A 16611-nucleotide genomic window follows, 5' to 3' on the forward strand; every position below is an offset into this window, starting at 1 on the left:
ACGCCTACCAACTGTCCCTGTTTTAATTGACTTGACCTATAGTGGACGGTTCATACAAATTTTTGTAACAGAATATCTAAATGCGGAAGAAATATGTCTCAGTCAGCTAATTATAGCAACGCATATAATGATAGGGAACAGCGTAGTTCAAAGCAGGTGCGAATCCTAATTTTTATCCACCTTATTTCTGTTTGACTTTAAGATGCATTTTGAGCAGCTGGGTACGTGTTGACATGACCTAACAGAAGAAACAGCACCCGCGCGTGGAATACCTTTGTCACTGAATACCGACACATGGATTGTGACGGGTGGGGAAGGGGTGGGTCTGGGGGGAGAAGCGTCTGTGGGAATACAGGTGATAAGGGAGGTACAAGTAAGAGGTGTACCCCGCACTCAAACTCGTTACACAAGAAGCGCTTGGAATCCATGTACACACTGTCGACCCTCCCCTATGCTCCTCTGAGATGGTCCCTGATTAGATCAACATAATTATTGAAAGTCACTTGTTGGACTTTCGTTGAAGAAGCATCAATGGTAGAGAAGGCTATTTACAAAAAGACTCATTATCGATACGGTTACACAAATAAAGGCTCTGTATTAAAGGATTTGTGTTATGGCGGGGTAATGGTGGATGTTTAACGAATTCAATACGAGCTCTCTGGTAGGCAATGACCTTTAGTCTAGCCCCAGGCCGTGGTCTTCCTTTGACAACTGTCTTCGTTAATTTTCTTAACACATCCTTGATAAAAGTACCTCTGAAGCAGGGATCTGACAACATGTGAACACGATGTCCCTACCCTTAAGAATACAAGTACAGTGTTAACGTTATAAGAGGCCTGAGGAAAACACTCGATTGTGTTATTACAGGCCATAGTGTTGAAGGCGGGGGGTGGATGCATGGGAACTGTGACGCTTTTGCGTTCTTAACAGCTGATATTTTCTTTACAGGCGCAAGAAAGACCTTCTTGTTTTGAGACTACTTTAAACCTTAAATATATATCCATTATCGTAGATAACAAAAATAACATATGGAACCATGGCAATTCTTCTTAAGTGGTAACTTTGATATTTTCACCAAAGTGTGTGTGGCTACCCTTAGGCTAATATTAATGGATTTTGGGGCAATAACATTTACTCAAGAAAATAGCCTAGTTCACAATTTATCGTATTCTTAATTCGAATCTTTAATTTTATTTTAAGACGCCTCTTCACATAGTTTTGGATGATGTGCAGGAGAGGAGTATAACATTTGGAATATACGATATGATTATACTTTCAAAAACAAGGCCCACGAGTGTTAAATTTCAAAATATAAAACAAAAGATAAATACCCAGGTAAAGATGAAATATGTAGCATTTTCGCAAGACATATTTGCCTAATACATACCCAGCTGAACGTTTACAAATCCATTTGCATCTGAACATTCATATGCAAGATCCGAAATGCCAGTTATAGATGTTTTATTGATAAATAAACATTTGATCATCAAAGATCTGTCATGCCAATAATATATACCTAGTACTTAACTGTAAAACCTGTGTGATTACTAAATGTCGAGGTTAAGATTGAAGCTCTGACATGCCAGTAATACATAATATCTAATTAATAAATATCCAGGTGATGGCCCAATGTCTCACATACCAGTAATACATATTTGATTTGTAAATACCAAGCTGAAGATCCAACATGTCAGTACTACATATTAAGTTGGTAAATACCAAGGTGAGGAGCCAAGATGCCAGTAATACATATTTAGATAGTAAATACCAAAGTGAAGATAAAACATGCCAGAAATACATATTTAGTTAGTAAATACCATAGAGAAGATAAAAATTTGGAGATCCAAGATGCCAGTAATACATACTAGTATTTAGTTAGTAAATACCAAGGTGGAAATCCAAGATGCCAGTAATGCATATTAAGTTAGTAAATATGCATGCGGAGATCCAAGATTCAACATGCTTACAATACATTTTTAAGTATTCAATGTGCAAGTGCTGATCAAAGATCCAACATGCCAGCGATGTTAATGATTTACAGTCCTAATGATGCTCTGATGTAGGCTTCTGAAACGAAACATGTGCCAGATAAGTATACATTAGAAGACAGCCACGACACGCTCCCTAAGGTAACCATAGAAAGAGAGGGATAAAGAGCATCTCCTTGTATGCGACAGGCAACATAGAAGTGCACATGTAGAGAATCCAGCTTATGCCTTGTCAGTGGAGTTATTTATGCTTGCAGAAGAAACGAGGTTATCTTATACAACCTCAAATACCTTTATACTGACATGCACATACACACAATGTGATTATTTCCTCCGATTAAGCGCAACGTATTTAACAGAATATTTTGGGAAAGAAAAAACCCATTTCTTTGCCTCATTGCTTTCAGGCCACCAGCAGTTATGAATTTGTTTATTAATATTCCGCACCAACCGTTCATGTTTCTGAACACGCTATTAACTCATGTACATGAATGAAATGATTATTTCTGAAAGCCTCAAGGTGTGTCAAACTATACCTGAACCACTGTACTGCATTCAATATTCATTGTCATTCTGCCTGCAACATCCGCTGCTATTCCAAACCAATTATATTTCACCTGTATTACTTACTATAATGTTCATTTTCCAGTGTTTTCGATTTAGAATGATAATATTATAACAAAAGCTGGCGACACTCCCTAAAATCGTGTGTAATATCGTTTCAATATAGTTGTAGAAATAACACTGCAAAGATAAAGAGTGATCTCCTCTTTTCCATTAAGTTCTTAACCTGACCAATAGCAGAGTCAGCAGACCGTACCTTAGCCTAGGGCAGTTAGAACAGGATGGCTGATTCTATTGATGTGTTTAGCCCAAGGACTGGCAAATCTCTCATTCCTTTACCCGCTTGAATAGATCCGTGTAAAATATAAGGTGTCGATCCCACGAGAATCCAAGTAAGACCTCGGAGATTAATTTTCATTATTAAAAGCAAAGGCGTCTAGACCCCTGCAAAGATACAAATTCATCAAACACATTTCCAATATCCTTAAAACTTTAAGCTAAGCCAAATCTCGTTGCATGTCTATTTAACTGAGTATATATAATTGTCAGTTAATATCAATTTTAAAGAATAAAATAGTTGCCTAACATTATGTACGATGTTTCGTTCACACTGGAAACATTATAAATACAGTTTATGATCGATTTCAGCAGAAACACTTAAAACTGCTTTATACGTGACGGAAGAAAACATTCATAGCAAATAGCTTAATACGTTTATTTAAAGTAACATTCAATAAGATGAACAATAACGTAACCGCCTTTACGATTAACAAGTCCGGTTCTCTAGATAAATACATTTGCTGTGTGAATATATCAACAGTTGATTATATCTACCGATAGTTACCTTTAACTCTTGGAGAACACCCAGTCATATATCTTTAAGATATAAGTGAGTGAGTGAGTATGGTTTTACGCCGCTTTTAGCAATATTCCAGCAATATCACGGCGGGGTACACCAGAAATGGGCTTCACACATTGTGGCCCATGTGGGGAATCGAACCCGGGTCTTCAGTGTGACGAGCGGACGCTTTAACCACTAGGCTACCCCACCGCCCCCTTTAAGATATGACGTATATCTGTAAATGAATGTCTAAACAATATGACTGTGAAGAATGTTAGATGCATATAGCAAATACCGATACCAGTAGCAAAGACGAATTGCCGAGCAAACGGACTCTGCAGGGACCTTTTCTACAGCACGGTGACTCTCTATCAAGGCATGTGGTAGCTGAACGAGTTTAGTTCGTTTTGTTAGATAGGGTTCATTTCTGTCCCGCGGAGGATTTCTTGTGTTGCATTTGTGCACAGGCGCGAAACTATGGTTTAAAGAACTACTGGATCAGAATAAAAATATTCAGGTTAGCATTATTAGCAAGCTCTTTATCACTAAAGATTTTCAGTTTGTTATTTATATTCTTTAAAACCGATGGTTGTGCGTTTTCCATACGATATGGTGTATGGTGAATGGATGCGAATGTTTTAGAATTCGTATAATTCAGATCAGTTACGCTTCATTATAAAACACCAGATCTCTTTTGAGGCAGTATTCCACTTTGAACTATGCAGTTGAAATATCTGTTTCTTGTCACCTGTTGATATTTTTTGCGAAGTTTAAAGAGAGGATTCTTTAGGTTTTGGACGCCAGGTAGCAACAGATGGTTAAACAGATGTAGAAAGTCTGTGTAAAGCGTCATCTAAACACCCCAAACCCTGAAATGGGAACAATAGATTGCTTCAGACCAATCAAGAGTTGTTCAAGTGGTCCTTGTATCAGTTTCACCTCAGTTTGAAGCAAGGTGACCAAGGTGGCACGTTTCCAACTAGCGTGTGCTCAACAATGAACTTAATGAACTTGCGGTATATACTGAAGGAAAGAAGTAAGGGAGCGAGAATTTATTGCTCTCCATTTCACCGGTGCGACAGGATACGCTCACGTACTCCCGAGGACCTGATGTCATCACTAATAAATAGTGATTCATAAACACACGCTTTTAGTAGATATATCTTTAGATTATGAAATTAGTTTTGTTTTTTATTTGTATTAGCTTTGTTTTTCTATCTACAACAAGTATAATATTTTCGAAAGAAACAAAACGAACATTATATTGTTTTTATGTGAATTTAAGCATTTTGTTTGTTTAATATTGAGACTTTTCCCACGTTGTCCAAAAATCCTTTAACAGTGTAGATTATACTTTCTGTCTGTATTATAATGTTCATGAACTCATTGAGCAAAACAATTTGTTTCATGTGACGCTATATATTACATTAAAAATACCTTATTGTATTTGCAAGTACAAACTTACGTCATATCTAGACATCTTTATGAAATGCCATACAAGGGCTCTATGTTATTAATTTTAACATATTTCATTTCAAGAAGGTTCCGCTCCAAAAAATATTTGAATCTTTATTCGTAGTTAGTTATGCGTCCGATGTGCTGTCCGACTTTTCCATACAAATTCCCATCTCAACAATCCGTACCCAATCCCGCCTCCAAGCTCAAGTTTGTACCCACGAAGCGTGCAAGTACGCGTGTCCTGCCCGTCTAGCTCGCGACGGAGCCTCATGGCACGCGATCTCCTGTCACTCACCCCGATTAGGGGCGGGCCCAGTCAACGTCCGGTTTACTGCGCATAGGTATTGTCCAAATGATTTCTATATGTGAAACACAATGAAGAAGGAGTTACGATTCAGTCATTGGCTGTTTGCTGTCATCTCCTTGTCAGGAGGCGGTAGTTGTAGAATTTAGCCCCATTAAATGCATAAAGTTTTTTTCAGCTCCAGTATTGAGCATCCTCACCATTAGGGTCAATACAGTTCCGCCACGTGGCTAGAAGGAACAGGGTGCTATTCGCACGCGCCTTAGTCATTCAGCACGTGTCGTGTTTGTTGGGATAATCAGGATGGAGGAAGACATGTTAACCCTGAAGGAACGAAGGTCTGGGGACATCATTACCATTCCAGGTCTACCTACAGCATCTATGTTCAATTTCGCTCCTGACTTTTCAGAATTCGAGATCAATTCCAGATCCACTTTTGACATTCCGTATTCAGACAGCGACTGCACCCCTTGCACGCCGTTGACACCCTTAGAGAGTAGCCACACGCATTTCACCTTCCCTGACCCCCGGGTTCCCCCACAGGCCACGTATACAAGGGGACGGAAGATGGACTTGGTGGTGAGAAGTTCACCGTTCCAGTGAGAAGGAGACAGCGGCTGCCTAAGCCTATTACGAAGGACATCCAGAAGAAACGGAGAATTGCTGCCAATGCAAGAGAAAGGAAGAGGATGGAGAGTCTCAACGTTGCGTTTGATAAACTCAGAACAGTGGTGCCTTCCATTGGAGATGACAGGCAACTATCAAAGTATGAAACGCTACAAATGGCGCAGACTTACATCCAAGCCTTACAAGACCTCTTGGACAAAGACGACAATTCATAACGATGGATTACGTGATTCAACTTTCATGTATGCAGGATAGAACTATCGCGGAATGCAAGTACCTGTTGAAGTGCCGAAGTTTGTTTCGTGTGAATGAAGACTTGTTGAACATTTTGCCCATCTTTATGTGCTGGATATACTCATTATATTTATTATGCATATACACCTTTAGTGTTCAGAATCTGCTTTCGTTTCTGTGAGTAGCCGGGTTTTATTTTTCCCAGTATGATTTAAATGTCCATTTATGTCAACTCATTTTTCATATGAAACTCGTATTGAACCAGTTTTTGTAATATACGAAAATATCTGTCAGCTATTTTATTTCCTTTACATGATTTGTTATGCACGTGCAGGATATGTGGGTGGCTCTCGTGTAGCACGTGCAGCTCCAGAGACAAAAGAAAACATCTTTGATGAAACGAAATACGAACGTATAATTTGTCTGTCAGGAAATAATTTGTCAATAGATGATACTTCATGGTTTTGCATACACTTTGAATGAGTGCTTGTTGTAAATTGTTACATAAAGATAAAAAAAACACTCTTTATGTTTTCGTTTATCCTAATGATCATATGTTTACAACAGCAACTTGTATAGACGTTTCATATACTCATCGTTCCCCTGGATGCAATGTTTTGAAAGTACTTTCCAACTTTAGATAGTTTATGGTACTTCAGAAAGAAAATAGTTATGTCCAGTATGAAATCATCAAAAGAAACAAAAAACGAGAATAACATAAATGATAATATTCCTAATACGTTAGTCTGAAACAAAATCAAGAGCAACGAAACGGCATCAAATATATCACATTATAGATGTTGTGTCTTTTTCAGACACTGTTTTGAAGATCATGATAGGTTTTTTATTCTGTTTTGGATATATGTGTTACCAGCTGATCAGAACTAATACTTGTGAAATCGCAGAGGTTTATTTTCTTCATACGAACGCCAGTTTTCAACTGCTTTCGACAAAAGAGTGATATGATCAACGATACGAATCCTGGCTTTGGATGCTGGGGTGTCATCGTTTCTACCGTTACATGACTACTCACAAACTCCTATCCGTATCGCAGTCACATGAAGATAAGCTTTTGCTTTGTGGTTCGAGTTTAACGCTGCACTTAGCAATGTTGCAGCTATGTGACGGCGGTCGTTAAATATTCGAGTCTGGACCAGACAATCCAGTGATTGAAATCCTCAGCATCGATTTACGCATGTGGGATATGATGACATCCATCAACCAAGTCAGCGATCTTTAAAACCCGATCCCGTTATTCGCCTCTTACGGCATAGCATCGCTGACATAGCATAAGTTGCTGAAGTTTCTAACCCCGATCTTCACGAGTAGCATAATGCATATAGTTGATACAGGAAGCTCGTTCACTTACTATAGCATACCCCTCCTTGTAGTTTGTGACCAAATTTCCGTTATTGAACTGTGGGGTGATAAAATTGACAAGTACTCTGAGTCTTATATCTGCTTCACATCAACAATAAAGTTTTTTACTTCACTTTGTTACATTTCCGCGCAGCCTCTCAAAAAGTAATCATTTTCTTCGAATTTGAAAGTTCAACTTTACCGCAAATATGTATTGTGTGTTATAGTATAAAAAACATTCTTCATTAATAAAAAATATCTTTGTTAAAAGCATGCGTGATATTTCAAAAGATACACAGTACTGTGCTTGTATGTTTATATACTTATTCCTTTTGGTAACACGGTTCCAACAAGAACCAATGTCCTTCATGTATAGACCCAGGACTGCTCTACATACATATAGTTCCGCGAACGTCACTTTACAGCTAATCGTTGTCCCAACGTTTACGTCAATTAGGAACGTCGGAATCGTTATTCTATATGATCGTTATTTTATATTTGAATCGGACGTAGTCCCCAAAACAATAAAATTACCATTTAATTCATCTAATCTGAAGCTATTAGCATATGTCAGTAGTCGTTAATCTGTAAAAGTTTAATCCGGTTATATCTCCCCCAAGATCAACCCCGAGGGACAGCGGTGAGCTCCACACAGCTTCTGCTCACTTTGTACATTTTTCTCACCTACGGCCGAAAGCACCATTCATGACATCATTATTCTCAATAAATGGCGCACGATAGAAAAAAAACGTATTTATTACTTTGAACAAGGAATTGAACGGGTGTATAATTGCCGGCTTCTCGCCGTACCCTTAGTTCAAGGCTAATAACCCTCGTCTTACAGCGAATTTCAATAAACTCCACTTTTGTGCATGGCCAGCTAACAATATGCGTGTTCCTTTAATGAGAGTTAATAGTCCTCTACCTTCGCTCATTCTGCCCTCTACAGGTGGAACCGCTTAAGAACCCTCTCTTGAAATAGTGGCGGGAAGCCCGTGAATGGTAAGTCATGAGACATGGAGCGCGGAGAGAAGTTTACGCCATAAAGAATGGAGACGCTCAAACAGTGTAATAAAATTATCAATGAGACAAAATACTTTGACGTCTTTTCAAAGAAAATGTGTCGGAAACATGGCGCCTCAAACTGTTTCACAAAATGCTTGTGATCATATTTCATGGTTATGAGCTCGAAAACGTAAATGTCAACTTAACACCCAGAGGTAAAATTAACAAGGCGAATATAGCTGATGTTACAGGGCCGAGGTGGCAGGTGCGGTAGAAGAGACACCATGTTACCGGTCTGCTGTTTGTGGTAGAACCTTGATGTTTATTGTGTCTAGAGGGATTTAAAGGTCGACAGTGTGAAAACGAGCCCATTATATCATAAAACATTACTTGATAAAATATAAAATATGGCGCCATTAATTACGAAAATATGTCAAGGGTGTCGAACAAAATATTGAATTACGATGACGATACATTGAGTGATATTAACACTGAGTGATGGGCATTGCTATTCGCTCTACTGATGTATCAGAGATCAGATATCAACTAGTCTTTAACTCAGATTTTTTGTAAATATAAAACCAGAGAATAATCAGTCGTTATTTTCTACTGAAACAGATTTCATTTGGCATAAAATACAAAATAGCGATGAAAATGATATGAATGGATCACTCAAGCCAAGAATACGCCTCAGTGTATAGAAACTAGGGGCGGTGGGGTAGCCTAGTGGTTAAAGCGTTGGCTCGCCATGCCGAAGACCCGGGTTCGAATCCCCACAAGGGTACAATGTGTGAAGCCCATTTCTGGTGTTCCCCGCCGTGATGTTGCTGGAATATTGCTAAAAGCGGCGTAAAACCGAACTCAGTCAGTCAGTCAGTATAGAAACTAGTCTCTTGGCCTCATCATATAAGGATGAGCCCTCGTATGAAGAGTCTAGCCCTCAAAGAAACTGACCTCAGATTATTATTATTATTATTATTATTATTATTACTATTATTAGAAACATGCTGAAACTTACTTCAGCATGAGACCTCGAAGTGTTGAAACTAGCATTAGGCATATACCTATTAAATTATGTAGAATAATAGTTTACAAATATTATTTCATCAGTATTTAGAATTTGACGTGATACAACAAGAACAGATTTATGGTACACGGTTTTATCGGTCAAGTATCATTCTGCGAATTCCATAGGAAATATGCTTTCTTTAGAATCAGGACTATGGGTAGTATGGGGTGAATCACTTTTCTGGGTAATGGTGAAATCCTGAAACACGTATCAGTTAATTGAGAAGGCGTTCTTGTTGAATCCCATGATGGTCGGTATTATCACTTAATAAGAAGTTACGTAATTACAATTTCAGGATGGAGCTTCATTACATACTGAATGAAGCCTAACGATTAGGGGATTAAAGGTCAACAATAGCACTCTAAACTATCCAGCATACTCAGTGTTTGAGAAGACCATTCCCAGTAATTTAACATCTGGCACTTGCAGTATTTTACCTCACGAACGCCAGGTGTTGTGATTGTTAATCCGTTAATCCGAATGATGTGTTGTCTGTGAAATCGTCCCGATTAACGAATTAACAGATTGTCGGATCACAACTACAAGATAATTGTTCCTTTAGTTTTATATCATGGCACTCTCTATAGCAGGGTTTCCGGACAAACCGAGATCCGGATTAGTGAATGGGTTTAGTTTTACGCCGCACTCAGCAATATGCCAGCTATATGGCGGCGGTCAGTAAATAATCGAGTCTGGACCAAGCAACCCAGTGATCAACAGCATGAGTATCGATTTGCGCAATTGGGAACCGATGGCATGTGTCAACCAAGTCAGCGAACCTGACCACTCGATCCCGTTAGTCGCCTCTTACGACAATCATGGGTTACTGAAGATCAATATTCTAACCCGGACCTTCACGGGTAAAGATCCGGATTAACCTTGCTGTCATAACATCGCAGTCAGCAATGTTCAAGTTGCTAAACGATGTTAATGAACACTGGATTCATTCACACTACTACTGTTAGTTTGTCGTGACATATTTGTTAGCTGCAGTAATCTGCTGGAGCCGTGTGATCTTTAACCTCTTTTGAGTGAGTGAGTAGGTTTTACGCCGCTTTTAGCAATATTTCAGCATCATTACGGCGGGGACACAAGAAATTGGCTTCAAACATTGTACCCATGTGGAGAATCGAACCCGGGTCTTAGGCGTGACGAGCTGACGCTTTATCCATTAGGCTACCCCACCGCCCCCTAACTTCTTTTGAACGGTATACAGTAAATTATAACGAACTCAAAGGGAACATCAATTTAGTTTGTTGTTCGTTATACGCACTTTGACTAAATTATACGTCAAGTGGCCTGGACCAAAATAGTTTGTTATATCCATCAGTTCGTGATAAGCGTGTTCGTCATAAACATAGTTTACTTTATTACCTACGAGGGCGAACATATCGGGGTTCATATTTTTCATACGATACCCTAGGGCAAAATATCACTTTGTCATGCTGACGTGACGTCATGAACAATGCTTTGACGTCACGTTTCTTCTGTGACGTTGTGTTCTACATGCGGTGACGGCGGGTTGCCAGCCTATGTTTGAAAGTAGATTTGGGTTTATTTTCCTCAATTTGACGACTTCGGTAATAAACAGAATATTATATGAGTGCCCATACCATACTATGTTTACGACACTCGTGCCAAAATTTAGGCACTCGTGTCGTAAACATAGTATGACATGTGCACTCATATAATATCCTCTAATTGTATCACAACGGTCTGTGCATAATCGATGCTGTGCGAGACAAAACGGTGGTTGATAACATGGGCATCGATAGCTATTCAGGTATAGGGAAACCTAGCAGCCACCTGATCTTTATATGTATCTGCTTTTTCGGGAATGCTTGGGGTATAATCTGTCCAGGAATCCAGGGAATCACATTTATCATACACGCCTACTCGTTTCATTGTCAAGTTATCGAAACAAAACACCCGCCAATTAACATAATTATGATGGCCTGTGATAAGTAGTAGCAATCGGCCATCATACGTCTAAAAAAGCTCAGTGCTGCGTTAAACAAGGCCCATACAAAAACCCTATAACAATCTATACCACAGAGCCTTTTTATAAACCTCCCAACATTTACATACGAGTATAATCGTCCTATCTAAGCAGGTGCTTCTGATCGAGTGGATAAAAGTTGCTTTCAGCCATTACGGAGCTATTCGCAGGGTAAAAGTGCTGTGAATGTGCCGTTTTCAGCAAAATATAAATCGAAGTATTTGACAAATCAAAAAAGTTATCAAAGATAAAATAGCAAAAAGATAGTTTTGTAAATCTAAAAAAAATCCAATTTCTTGTGATTTTATTAACCTCTTTATAGAGCACATGAAACGAAGTTTTAAAATATTATCAGCGTATCCCAGAGAGAAAGGTAATAGTTCTTTAAACGAAGCCTATTATTTTTGGACACTTCACAGTAGGCCTGTATATAAATATTTCACACATGAACGTTAAGTGTCAAACAGAAAGAATTCAGTTGTGCCGAATCTATATGTAAGGGATGTTTTCAGCTGGCGTTTACATATCTGAAAGGATTTTAGCTGTATAATGTTTCTTTCTCCCTGAAAACACACATCTTGCGTAAGGTCTCAGGTTTCGGAAGGTTGGTTCTGCACCTGCTTCAGATCTGGCCATAAGATGGGACGCAGGTCCCCTGTCTGTGAGATGTTATTTCACGAGTTACTGATAGTTATCTCAAATATTTTACGAGAAAAATATCCAAGTATTTTGTAACCATGCCATATGTTTTGGGCTTTTGTATAACTTGTTTTGATGAAAAATGTTTCTAATTTAAAGGTGATTAATAGCTTTTTATGTGTGTTTTATTGCACCTTTAATACCGATTAAGCCACGGGGATACTCTTATTTACCGAACAAGTGTGATGCTGATGGGATTGTATCTGAGTTAAAACCAGTATACTGACTGATGTTTGATACAAGCTCATAGTGCACATACTTATACTTTAACAGTGTTATGTGGCTTTATAAACAACGTGCTCTGAAGAATTCGTGTTTCAGGGGCCATCAAGTGGGATGTTGTAAAATTGATATGTTTGTTTCATCTGTCAAGCAATACATACTACTTTGTCTTCTGAATGGTCTCGCAGCTGTCATGATCACAGAAAGATGCAACACAATAGTGGATCATACTGTGTAAAGAAATAACAGCTCATTCCAAGTTCTACACTTCACGATCACAGAAAGATACAACACTATATTTGATCATACTGTGCACAAAAAGATCAGAGCTCAATCCCATGACTATGCTTATCAATCACAGAAAGATATACACTATAGTCGATCATAATGTGCACAAACATATCAGAGCTCAATCCCAGTGCTATGCTTGACGATCACAGAAAGATACCCTACTATAGTCTATCATAATATGCACAGGAGTAACAGGTCAATCCCAGCACCATGATAGGCGATCTCAGAAAGACCCCACAATAGTCGATCATAATGTGGAGTAACAGTGCACAGAGGCAACAGCTTGATCCCAGCACCATGGTTGACGATCACAGAAAGACAACCCACTTTGTTCATCACAATGTGCACAGAAGTAACAGCTCAATGCCAGCACTATATTTGATCATACTGTGCACAAAAAGATCAGAGCTCAATCCCATGACTATGCTTATCAATCACAGAAAGATATACACTATAGTCGATCATAATGTGCACAAACATATCAGAGCTCAATCCCAGTGCTATGCTTGACGATCACAGAAAGATACCCCACTTTAGTTGATCATAATGTGCACAGAGGTAACAGCTCAATCCCAGCACCATGGTTGACGATCACAGAAAGATGCCCCACTTTAGTTCATCACAATGTACACAGAAGTAACAGCTCAATGCCAGTACCATGATTGACGATCACACAAAGGTACCATACTATAGTCGATCATAATGTGCACAGGAGTAACAGCTCAATCCAAGCACCATGATTGACGATCACAGAAAGATACCATACCGTAGTCCATCATAATGAATCCCAGTGCTATGCTTGACGATCACAGAAAGATACCACACTTTAGTTCATCATAATGTGCACAGGAGTAACAGCTCAATCCCAGTGCCATGATTGACGATCACAGAAAGATACCATACTATAGTCCATCATAATGTGCACAGGAGTAACAGCTCAATCCCAGTACCATGATTGACGATCACAGAAAGATACCATACTATAGTCCATCATAATGTGCACAGGAGTAACAGCTCAATCCCAGTACCATGATTGACGATCACAGAAAGATACCATACTGTAGTCCATCATAATGTGCACAGGAGTAACAGTTCAATCCCAGTACCATGATTGGCGATCTCAGAACGACCCCACAGTAGTCGATCATAACGTGCACAGAAGTAACAGCTTGATTCCAGCACCATGGTTGACGATCACAGAAAGACAACCCACTTTAGTTCATCACAATGTGCACAGAAGTAACAGCTCAATGCCAGCACTATATCTGATCATACTGTGCACAAAAAGATCAGAGTTCAATCCCATGACTATGCTTATCAATCATAGAAAGATATACACTATAGTCGATCATAATGTGCACAAACATATCAGAGCTCAATCCCAGTGCTGTGCTTGACGATCACAGAAAGATACCCTACTTTAGTTGATCATAATGTGCACAGAGGTAACAGCTTAATCCCAGCACCATGGTTGACGATCACAGAAAGATACCCCACCTTAGTTCATCACAATGTGCACAGAAGTAACAGCTCAATGCCAGCACCATGATTGACGATCACAGAAAGATACCATACTATAGTCGATCAATTGACGATCACAGAAAGATACCATACTATAGTCGATCATAATGTTCACAGGAGTAACAGCTCAATCCCAGTACCATGATTGACGATCACAGAAAGATACCCCACAATAGTCGATCATAATGTGCACAGAGGTAACAGCTTAATCCCAGTACCATGGTTGACGATCACAGAAAGATACCCCACTTTAGTTCATCATAATGTGCACAGAAGTAACAGCTCAATGCCAGTACCATGATTGACGATCACGGAAAGATACCATACTATAGTCCATCATAATGTGCACAGGAGTAACAACTCAATCCCAGTACCATGATTGACGATCACAGAAAGATACCATACTATAGTCCATCATAATGTGCACAGGAGTAACAGCTCAATCCCAGCACCATGATAGGCGATCACAGAAAGATACCATACAGTAGTCCATCATAATTGTGTGGACAGAGGTAACAGCTCAATCCCAGCACCATGATAGAGGATCACAGATAGATACATACTACATTTGATCGTACTGTGCACACAAATAACGATCGTAGATAATACAATACTACATTTGCACACACAGAGGGAGAGGGACACACAAGCACGCACGCACGCACGCACGCACGCACACACACTGTTGATGTTCAACCTAAGATACTAAGATGCCAGAGATAGCATCAGGGCCTGCAGAGGTACTGCGTTGCTTCAATATGAATAATATAATTGTGTTTATTTTCTGATACAATTGTTAATGCTATAACTTTATGTTTATTACATATCTACTTTATGCGTCTTGGTTATTTGTTGGTTTATGACACATCGAACAGTATTGATTTTTGGATTAACCAACTGTGTCGATTTAGAAGTCGACACGTAAGAGTGTTTAGTCAGGTGTTGCTTTAAGCTTTGTATATATTTAAACATTTGACATGATGTCTGTAAAATATTGTCATGCTGTCTGTTAGCAACAGATGCTAGTTTTACTTGAACACTCGTGGTAAAAATATGATTTTTCCCATGAGATCTGTAGGCGAGAGATCATGCAGCGTATCTAAGTAAGTCAGAGCAGTTCGATATGTTCGGTTACCGTAAGCAGTATCACGGTTTTACTCCATAGGTATTTGCCAAAGTCGTTTTGCGAGCTACTTAATCCTGCAAACTAGTTACCGAGTATAGATAGGAATATTTCCGATGATATAAATTTTGTTTCCTGTCTACATAATCTTCCGACAAACAGCAAGGTAAGGTGTCAACGTATGTCTGCAGCCTATGATCCAGGTGCGCCTATACTGACTGCACGCAATTACCTCTTGGATATAACCAGAGACCATGTAATAAACTGGATAAACGTTGTAAACATTCACTTTGGACTCGTTCCAGATCGGTGTATTTTGATTTTGAAAGGCCCAGAATCTGTTCACATAGATAATGAATATTACACGTTTCTATTGCTTGTAATAGGATTATATATATGGAAGCTACAAGTAAATGGAGAGTCTGAGGCTGAAGAAGCATTTTACACACTTACTTAGCTGGAAGTGGAGGTTCCACTGGTGTGATCGAGCGTCTTGTACATGTTCTTTCTTCTCCTTGTTTTCTAATAGTTTGTCCAACTTTTAATATTGCATTTAAGTGACAAAATATGAACGTATCATGTTCGTCAACTCATTGACAATATTATGTTACAGCACCCTTCGATCTGGTACATTCATACATTCATACATTCGATCATACATTCATAAAACTGTAATAGTTACTCATAATATTCATGACGCTACATCCATGACAACTACACACGGTACCTCATACTTACGGTTTTCATTTTATGCATCAACCCTTAACATTTCTCAAACCTCTTTCGTTAGTCACAGTCCCGAGATATATCCAACTTAACTCAGACAGAGAGTCTCTTGGCTTCTTTCTATTGTTTCTATCAAAATAATTTAACAAACATTGTTTCTGTAACATACTTTTTATTTCAGAGACTATTTCAGATATTAAGTAAATTTAGTCGTCTTTGATATGCATGAACTTGAAGCTCTCAAAATAGGATACCGCTGCACTAGACCTTCTTACAAAAAGCATGAAATTATGATAATTATCTCATTTACAAGTACACGATTCACCATAGTATGGTTTCCAAAATAACTATGCAGCTAGAATAAGTGATTCTTTTCATGACACTAACAATCATATTCAAACGTGTGAACGAAACATCACCACCAACCGATTGCAATTTAAGTTTTCTACATTATACAGGTTAACAAGTACCCTTGATTTGTCATTCCTAATCACATGTCAACAAATGAACGAAAGGACAGAAGCAGCCACGAGACATATAGCATTTCACGTTTCCCTAACATAAAAGAAGCAATGACAAGT

General features: G+C 38.8%; 1 protein-coding gene across 1 annotated transcript; it reads left to right on the forward strand.

The window, feature by feature from the left end:
* The first annotated feature begins 5226 nt into the window (after nucleotides 1-5226).
* On the forward strand, nucleotides 5227-5997 carry LOC124269311 (basic helix-loop-helix transcription factor amos-like). Its single transcript, XM_046704323.1, has 2 exons — nucleotides 5227-5287; nucleotides 5699-5997. The coding sequence occupies exons 1-2, from the start codon at nucleotides 5227-5229 to the stop codon at nucleotides 5995-5997; spliced, it is 360 nt and encodes a 119-aa protein (XP_046560279.1).
* The last annotated feature ends 10614 nt before the right edge of the window (nucleotides 5998-16611 follow it).

Source organism: Haliotis rubra, unplaced genomic scaffold (assembly GCF_003918875.1).
Source record: "Haliotis rubra isolate DU_JTF1 unplaced genomic scaffold, ASM391887v1 Scf144, whole genome shotgun sequence".
NCBI lineage: Eukaryota > Metazoa > Mollusca > Gastropoda > Lepetellida > Haliotidae > Haliotis > Haliotis rubra.